At 45.1% G+C, this 10,102-nt stretch overlaps 1 protein-coding gene across 1 annotated transcript; it reads right to left on the reverse strand.

Annotated features, from left to right (window-relative positions):
• Positions 1–9,958, reverse strand: chata (choline O-acetyltransferase a; the record flags this gene model as incomplete). Its single annotated transcript, XM_083923266.1, has 14 exons — positions 1–432; positions 1,149–1,286; positions 1,385–1,447; positions 1,662–1,803; positions 1,899–2,021; positions 2,107–2,235; positions 2,352–2,452; positions 2,868–3,037; positions 3,123–3,300; positions 3,488–3,668; positions 3,754–3,807; positions 4,323–4,441; positions 5,333–5,524; positions 9,911–9,958. The coding sequence occupies 14 exons, from the start codon at positions 9,956–9,958 to the stop codon at positions 1–3; spliced, it is 2,070 nt and encodes a 689-aa protein (XP_083779392.1).
• Positions 9,959–10,102: the final 144 nt, after the last annotated feature.

Consider the following 10,102-nt stretch of genomic DNA (forward strand, 5'->3'; position numbering starts at 1 on the left):
CTATGATTTACTTCCGTCCTTCAAAGCTTGTGCCTCTCCTGGTGATGCAGTCTGGGTTTGAGCCTCCACTTTAGTCTGGTCCGGCGTCCTCAGCAGAACCTGTGGTGGTGTTTGCTGAATCTTGGTCGGGTCGGTCGGTCTCTGCTGTGTTTTGCTTTGCCAGTTTGTATCTGTTTGTGTGTGCGTCTCCAGCGTCTGACCCTGCCTTTGCTGGGTTGGATTGGACCCCGAGTTACATTTATTGCATAGATCCCTCATGTCCTGGAGTCCCTGCACCAGACACTTGACAAATTCTGCTGAACATGTCTCAGGGCTGTCGCGGAAACTGGACACTGAGAAGATAATGTGGTCTGACTGAGGGTTGTAGCACGCTCCATATCCGTTTGGAACCACGGGTCCGTAACAGCAGAACATCTCAACAGTAGTAGGAACCTGAGGGCAGAGTGAAGCCTTCAGTACTGAAATACTCACAGTTATTGACTTAAAAACATCTTACTATCTCTCTAGTGTCACTTGCCTTCTTTCTACTATAAAAACACTATTTATAGTAAAAACAAGGCAGGTAAGTGCTTGTAGTATAGTGTATCAGTATTCTACTTCCATAAATTTGAGTTTGACCTTTTGTCTATACGGGGTCATGCTCCAATCGATCGAATGAAAATGAATTGCCAGCTATTTTGTCAATTGATTTATTTAAGTAATTTTACAGATTTTTTCCAGGTTCTCAAATATGATGATTTGAAGTTTTTCTTTTCTTTTTTCTTACATTAAAGAGTGTTTTTGGGTTCTGGTCTGTTTGTCCGACAAAGCAAGACATTAGATGACATCACTTTTTGTTTTAGGACATTGTACATTTTTTTGTTTTATAGGCCGATAGAACGATTGTTAGCGGAAGTAATCTGCAGATTTCTTTGTAACACAACTCCTCAAGTGTGTAGCTCAAGCTTTCTGTCTCAAGCACCAGCAACCGATGACGTTGATGTTAGATTTTCAGACTTTAGAAAGCTTCTTGCAGAGCCACAGAGGACACACAGGCCAAGCCGTACTCTGAAACTGAACTCCATGTGTAAAATAGGGGGAGTGCCCCTTTAATACATTTTTGATTAAATTAAGCTTGTGTGTAATGTTTTAATATCACATGACAATACCTGACTTGTAGAGAGAATGAACTGATTACTGATGATATAGGCTTCATCTTTGAATATTTCCGGCTTTTCCATCTTCAGTTCATGTGCAATTTCACGTAGTCCTAGTAAGTGATTGTCTGTTGCCATTCCTGTAATAGCCTGAAAATGACAATGAATATATATACACATATATATATGTGTATGTATGTACAGTCAACATTGTGATAGAAATCTGTATGTGGTTAGAGAATAGTCACCAGGATTGTATACTTTGTCTGCGCGGCTATGGCACCTCGTAACATCTCCATCTTTTCTGTATCCTGGAGACGTAAACAGCTGAGAATCAATTACTTTTGACCAATCAATAACTAGGCTTTTGAATGACTTTAAGCATAGACATAGAGCACATAGCATCAACATAGACAGAAGTTAATTGAATTATACTCCAAAAACCAAAGACGACTGACAATCTCATGTAATTAAAATTGCATTCAGCAGCATTCATTTAAATTAGTGTAGACGGCAACATCTTACGCTCGAGCTCAGTTTCCTGTCAGTCATTGCTTTGACAAAAGCCAGGGCCTCTGGTGTGGCTGAGCGAATGTTGTCCACCCTTCCCTCCTGAAAACGACGTATAGAAGCACTCTCATAGGTCGACACCGGTCTGCCGTGACATCTAGAGTAACACACAAAGAAAAAGCCTTGTAGTTCAGTGCCCCAAATGAATGTAACATATAAAAATGAGTCCTGTTTCTATCATCATTTACTTACCGAAAGTATGCTAACTGAAGAGCAACTTGGATGTAGGCATCAGGACTCATTTTCTGCTTCTTGATGAACTCTTTCCCGTAATCGTAGAATTTGTGGACGTTCATGTCCAGATTTTTCACCTGCCTAAGCAAATGAGGATAAATCCTGTCATGAGCTGAAAGCATTGCTTCATGTACTTAATCGTACAGAAACCAGGGTAAACCCGCACCTCTGTAGTTTGTCAGCAGAAGAAGTGAGGAGTGTGTGAATCTCTGGAGTACATTTCCAGCGGAGCCTGCGTGGGGCAGGCAGCTCGCTCACACTTGCAGCCCTGATCAGCTTTGATGGGCTGCCAATCCTGATGTCACATGGGATTATTATATCATTGGGCATGCTTTTTTAGGATAGTCTTATTTGATTTTCATGGCATATGACAACACATATCACACACACATTTTGCATTCCATTTCTTACATGTATTTGAGTAGATACTCTGTGCACTGCACAAGGACGATTCCCTCAAATGGTGAGTGTTCACACACGACTCCGCAGCAGCCGTTGGCGCCTACAACAAACTGACACAGTTTCTTACGTTGAACTACAATGCCAGATAAGAGTCACTTCATATGCAGCAGGAGTTTCATCGCTTGTGCGTACTGTGTACATGTTCCTTTATATACATTCAAGGGGAAGAGGAAGCCTCCAGTTAATGCAACACATCTCTGTCAAAGTTCATGCTAATTCCAAAGGGGACATACGCTCTCCCGTCTGGATTTCTTTAAATGCAAATTCTTAATTTGGTATGGGATTGTCTAATTACATCCACTGGTGCTGTATAGGAACAGGAATTTGTTCAGTTATGTCATTTTCTCAAGTAAATAAAGAGATATAGCATCCCTCTTTCATCTACATTCCTTTCATCCACACTTCATTCATTCTTCTCGTCCTCTTCCATCTTACTCTTACTAGCTACAGTAACTGCTTACTAACCTGCATGGGCTTGTCGTACCAGCGGTTTCCCCCATTATTGGCCTGCCCACCGCCATGCAGCATCAACATTGCACGTGTTGTGTCATTTAGCTCGAGCCCACTAGCGGTGTCCAGACAGAGCAGACACAGACAACGCTCGATCATGTCCAGAGAGTCCCTGTTAGTAGACTCTAGAGCATAATATGGGGAAAAAAAGTCCATTTTGGGGGGTGGGACAAACAGATTTGGAAAGATTGAGATCTACGAGTCTCATACCTCTCATAAGAACACTGCGAGACTCTGCCCACTCTGTCCGTCCATCTGAAGTGAGGAGACCAATAGGTGGGACCAGCTCTTCTTCACTGTCAGCCATCCTGGCGATCTTGTCTAGCTGAGTCAGCAGGTCTCTTTCATTCAGTCGGCGAAAGTTGATCACCACATCCAGCACAAAGAACTGGACAGATTGGACCGAGCTGTTTCAATGCACTTGCCTTAAGGTCTTATTTTAATATATAGTTTTATTACATCTTCAATCTCAATTTTCAATAAATTAAATGTAAATTAACACTAGACAATCAACAGAGAGCAATCTTTCGTTGGGCTGTTGCAGGGCGAGTTTGGATCTGTTTTTTTTCACTGACCTGGTTTTTACAAGCCACAATGATGTGTTCAGGTTCTGGCATCACGCTGCTCTCCTGGGCCACCAGTGTGTCCCTCTCAGTCCCGGGTAGGCGATAGGAAGTGAAGAGGCGATAGTACTGCTCCATACACAGAGGGGTTCCAGCCAGCTGGCCCCTGGCGTAGTCTACAGGCAGAGCACGTCTACACACAAACACTTTGTTAGGCCTTTTAGTTCCATCTGAACCATATAAGAGTTAATTTGTGCTCTTGTTGTACATTAACTTACGAATCAAGAAGAGTCTTGTACTCCAAAACTCCAGAAATTAAGTGCGCAGCAAACCTAGGAAAGAAAAATTTCGCTCTTACTCTGTACTTCAGCGTTCTTCTGCTGTATTACACTTTACAGCGTAAATGCTATTTGTAAATCATCTGGTTAAGGAGCCAGTCTCAGATCAATAGCATGTTAATCAAACCACAGCCTTCATTGTCTGTTAACCTTGCCACCAGTAGCCTGGCCTCGCCTCTCAACCCTTAAGGTACTCTGGGTAATGGCCCTATCTGTCAATGTGTAGCAAGGAAGTATTCAATTTGCTATAATCGATTAACGCAGGTGTCTGAGTAATTTATACAGTTTGCAATCATTTCTCAAGTCTGTGCTTTAATAATCAAACATTGCCTGTCAACTCACAACTTTTTTGATTTTTGCAATGAATTGCATTTACAGCTTGTTCATTTACAGTATCTGTTATAGAGAATGGCTAACAAGAGATGGGTGACAATATACTTCTCTGTCCTGTCTTGTCCTGCGAGGTTCCTCTCATGACTCATTTGTCTCGGTTGTGCAGTGTCTCATACCTTAAAGAATCGATGGGAGCCCTGAAGTGCTGCTGGGGGAACACCATCACGGGACTGGAGTTGACAGGCAGAGCCATTCTGTTGTTCAGGTACATGTCATTCAGCCAGTACTCATACACCTACAGTCAGGCATAGAAGGAGTCGATTAAAGGGGCCATCTTAAAGTAGTAATGATTTAATAGTGAATAGGGGGAAGAACCAACACATGCAAATAAAAAATAATTAAAATTTTGTCTTTTTTAAAATAACATTTTATTATATAGCTGGTTAAGGTGCAATATAAACATTATGAAACTATTAAAACGCTCAAACCAACAGAGTAATGCAGGAACTGCCTTTAAACAAGCTGTCAGGACTTGTGTACGCTTGTAATGTCACAGCTATACTTTATATTGGTAGAAAGTGCTGCTATAGTGCCGTTAGAGTCATTCTCTGATGTGGAAAACCCGGAACTGCTGACCAATCAGAGCAGATGGGATTTTCAGGAAGGGGGTAAAGCTGTTTGAGACAGAGGGTGAATACAGGTATATCCAGATGGACAGTATGAGAAAAATACTGTGTTTTTTTAAAACATTAAAGCATGTAAACATGTTCTAATGTAAATACACCTAATATAAATCTGAAAATGAGCACAACATGGGACCTTTAATATTTTCCTATTCTGTAAAAGGTTTGTTTACATGACTAGTGTAATCAATAATTTGTAAACAACGGTGTATCACGGTGTGGTTTTCTTTACGGTCACACAAACTTTAGTTTATTTGTGTTTATAAATTATACATCAAGATCAAATCATAAAATATCAGTAAATTACTGGTTGGCCCTTTCAGACTTTGTGTTCTTACTATAGTGTTATTTATTGAGATTTGAACTTTAATATAAAATAACACATGCGTTTCATTATAGTGATTAGTGTCACTGGTTAAGAAAAATGTGTTGGAATTTGAAATGACTTGCACACATAGTACTGTGATTTTGCCAATAATTGATACTTGATCATTTTTACTTACCCAGTTTGCCTTGTTCTCCCTCCTCTCCATGAGTTTGCTCTGTAGTAGTTCCCCCACTCCTCCAGGGGCTCCAAACTGCTTCACTATATTCTGGGTCTTGTTGAACTGTTCCTCTGTGAGCAGGTGCTTCGTACACTTCAGGTACATGTCCAGTGTGTCTCTCAGGGCGGGGAGCGGCAGCTTAGGGAGACCCTAAGCAGTGTGAAAAAAAAAACATTTTTCTCCATTTGTGACAACATGTCAAACTTCTGAGTCTCCTCTGGCACATGCATTATACCAATTTATCAAGACAAATACTTTAAATAGATAATAATTTGAGATATTTAATTAAAACGTCAAAGCAAATTGTTATACAGAGTATACAAACACAAAGACTAACTAAACGAACACGGGAATAACTGGAACAGGAAGACGACGGAAGATCAGGGAGACGGACGGTAAACGGGCACACGGGAAACTACGGAGAAAAACAGAAAACAAACACGATTAATCAACTTACTACGGGGAGCGTGAAAACCACAACGAGAAAGGGGATGCCAGTCCGGGGGGAATAGTTTTACCAATACTGGGTCGACGACGGTCCGGCGCTGCATGTCTGTTAGCTTCAGGTATTTAAGGAGGTGGGGTAATCAGCATAAAAGGCTGCAGCTTGGGGGGAACGTCTACCGGAACTACACAGAGACGAGGAAGAGAAAGATGCAGGGAAACACAGACAGGGGGAGACAAACTCACACATAACAGAAGAGGAGGGTACTGACAGAACCAGATCTTGACAGTACCCCCCCCCCCCCTCAACGAGCAACTCCAGGCGCTCTACCGGGCCTCTCAGGGTGAGCCTGGTAGAAATCCCGGATCAGGGACGGATCCAGGATGAGAGATCTGGAGATCCAACTCCTCAGGACTGTAGCCCTTCCAGTCCACCAGGTACTGAAACCGGACCACGACGTCGCACGTCTAGGATTGTCCTGACTGTGTACGCCTGATGGCCGTCAATCCTGGATCCTGAGGGACGCAGGAAGCTTCAGACGGACAGAACTGGGGTTCAAGATGGCCTCGATCTCGAAAGGACCAATGAATCGAGGGGCAAGTTTTTTAGATGAGACATGAATGTCTCGAGAGTTCAACCATACCCTTTGTCCAGGTCTGTACTTGGGTGCAGGGATGCGATGACGATCAGCCATCTTACGGTTCTGCTCCACCGTTCGGAGTAACGCCCCACGGGTCTCCCTCCAAATCCGCCGCACTCTTTGGAGATGTTGTTGGACGGATGGCACGGCAATCTCCGCTTCCTGGGACGGAAACAGAGGAGGTAAGTAGCCCAAAGACGCCTCGAAGGGGGACATACCTGTAGCGGTGCTGGTTAGGGAGTTGTGGGAGTACTCGACCCAGGAAAGCTGCGAAGACCACGAAGAAGGGTTGCGAGCACAGATGCAAGGGAGAGCAGTTTCCAAATCTTGATTGGTCCTCTCAGTTTGACCATTTGACTGGGGGTGGAACCCTGAGGATAAACTGACCTTGGCCCCTAAGGCCTGGCAGAAAGCCTTCCAGAACCGGGAGGTGAATTGGGGGCCACGGTCGGAGACGATGTCCGCAGGTATCCCATGGAGACGAAATACCTGGTCCACGAGGATCTGTGCTGTTTCAGTGGAAGACGGCAGCTTCGGTAGAGGAACAAAGTGTACCATCTTCGAAAAACGATCCACTATCATAACGATGGTGTCCTTACCTTGTGACAAGGGAAGTCCAGTAACGAAATCCAGTGCGATGTGGGACCATGGTCGACCGGGAACCGGGAGAGGATGAAGAAGACCAGCTGGAGGTCGATGAGATGCCTTCCCCCGAGCGCAGACGGTTCAGGTCAGGACAAACTACTTCGTATCCGGCACCATGGATTTCCACCAGAAGTGGCGACGAAGAAGGTTGAGGGTTCTGGAGATTCCGGGATGACAGGAGAGGCGAGACGAGTGTCCCCATTGGAGTACCGGAGAGCTAACGCTGGCAAGAACAAACAGGCATCCCCTTCGTCCACCACCGGGGTCGGGATGTGAACGCTGCGCCTGCCTGACAGTGGCCTTGATGTCCCAGGTTAATGCTGCCATGACACAAGATGAAGGGACGATGTTCTTCAAGCCGCACTCCTCCTCCTCGGCAGGTCCAAACTGCCGCGAGAGTGCGTCAGGCTTGATGTTCTTACTCCCTGGAATGTAGGTCAAGGTAAAGTTAAATCGACCAAAGAACAAGGCCCACCTGGCTTGACGAGAATTAAGTCTCTTGGCCGTCTGAATGTAGGCCAAATTCTTGTGGTCCGTCCACAAATGGAACCTCTGCCCCCTCCAGCCAATGTCGCCACTCCTCCAATGCTAGCTTCACGGCTAGCAACTCGCGGTTTCAGACATCATAGTTTCTCTCTGCCGGGGACAGTTTCTTAGAAAAGAACGCACAAGGGTGAATCTTCTTGTTGGAAACCGCTCGCTGGGACAAGACCGTCCCCACTCCTAGATCTGAAGTGTCCACCTCAACGATGAATTGGAGACCAGTGTCTGGTTGTACAAGAACAGGAGCGGAAGAAAACGCTTCTTCAGAGTCAAGAACGCGCTGTTGGCGGCAGGGGTCCAGTCAAACGGAGCAGAGGGAGAGGTCAATTTGGTCATAGGTGAGACTACCTGACTGTAGTTACGAATAAACCAGCGGTAGAAATTAGCGAAACCCAAAAATCTCTGAAGTTGCTTGCGAGAGGTAGGTGTGGGCCACTCGGTCATCGCCGTGACCTTCGCAGGGTCAGCCCTAACCTGTCCGCTCTCCACTATATACCCCAAAAAGGCTACCGACGACACATCAAATTCACACTTCTCAGCCTTCACGACAAACGATTCTCCTGGAGACACTGAAGAACCTGACGAACGTGCACCACATGCTCATTCAAGTCCTTCGAGAAAACCAGGATATCGTCTAAATACACAAACACGGAGCGGTTGAGCATATCTCAAAGAACGTCAATGACCAACAACTGAAATACAGCCGGGGCATTAGTTAAACCGAGAGGCATGACCAGGTACTCAAAATGTCCGAGGGGTGTATTGAAGGGTGTCTTCCATTCGTCCCCCACCCTCACAAGGTTATATGCATTGCGGAGGTCGAGTTTCGTGAATGCAGAGTTAATCAATGGTAAGGGGTACTTATTCTTTATGGTGATGTTATTGAGTCCCCAATAATCTATGCAGGGACACAGGAATTTATCCTTCTTGGCCACAAAGAAAAACCCCGCTCCCAGTGGAGAAGATGAAGGGCGAATAATCCCTGACTTAAGTGAGTCGTTTATATAGGTCTCCATAGACTCCCATTCGGGACTGGACAGATTATAAAGACGACTAGTGGGGAAAGTTGATCCGGGCAACAGCTCAATGGGGCAGTCGTAAGGAGGCAAAGATAGCGCTTTAGTCTTACTGAACACCTCGGCGAGATTGTGATACACAGGAGGTACGGAAGACAAATCAGGCGGATCAGGTACAGTGGAACTGAGGGCACTAGGACAACAGGACGTAGATTGAGATTCTCCAGAATTCCTTGCAGCGTCTGTGTATGCTTACTGAGGAGTACTCCCTGGGAAGTAACCGCGTGACGCACGGAAAAACCCGGGGGTTCGGTTTCCATGTCCGCGGGGTCCATGTTATGGCCGGACGGTTCTGTCATGAACGGTTCAGGTATAACACAAAAAGGTGGACCCGATGCAGACACAGACAAAAATAAAGTTACAAAATAAACGTTTAACATAGAGAACGGACAAACGCAAAAACACTACAGAGTATACAAACACAAAGACTAACTAAACGAACACGGGGGAGACGGATGGGAAACGGGCACACGGGAAACTACGGAGAAAAACAGAAAACAAACACGATTAATCAACTTACTACGGGGAGCGTGAAAACCACAACGAGAAAGAGGATGCCAGTCCGGGGGGAATAGTTTTACGAATACTGGGTCGACGAGGGTCCAGCGCTACATGCCTGTCAGCTTCAGGTATTTAATGAGGTGGGGTAATCAGCATAACAGGCTGCAGCTTGGGGGGAACGCCTACCGGAGCTACACAGAGATGAGGGAGAGAAAGATGCAGGGAAACAGACAGGGGGAGACAAACTCACACATAGCGGAAGAGAGGAGGGTACTGACAGAACCAGATCTTGACAAAAGTCACTTTTTTGCCCTAATGTTCATTCATTCACCTTCAACCGCTTATCCTGAGGGGGCTGGATCCAATCCCAGCTGACATAGGGCGTGAGTACAACACCCTGGACAGGACGCCAGTTTATCACAGGGCACACAGAGACAGACAACCATTCACACCTAAGGGCAAATTACAGTAATCATTTAACCTAACAGGTGCACGTCGTCTTTGGATTATAGGAGGAACACAGAGTACCCGGAGAAAACCCTCGCAGACACGGGATGCGAACCTGTGACCTACTAGCTTTGAGGCGACAGTGCAAACCACTGCACCACCGTGTAAATAAATTATTAGGATTAAACACACCCTATATCCATATATATACAGTAGATGTAAGGTAAATATATATTTACCTCTCCGCCCCCTAGATCCTTGGAGGGCTCTTGTTCCAGGACTGGCATGTCAGCGGTGCAGAGCCTTTGAGACAAACTCTGTGTCCACAAATAAAATGATATCTGCATCAGAAATCTCTTTATATCAGTCACTTAAACTAAACAGTTGTCACACTACTGTGGGGATGTTTAAGACGAATGTACAATGCTACT

The sequence above is a fragment of the Echiichthys vipera genome, assembly GCF_963691815.1.
Source record: "Echiichthys vipera genome assembly, chromosome: 11".
Classification (NCBI taxonomy): Eukaryota; Metazoa; Chordata; class Actinopteri; order Perciformes; family Trachinidae; genus Echiichthys; species Echiichthys vipera.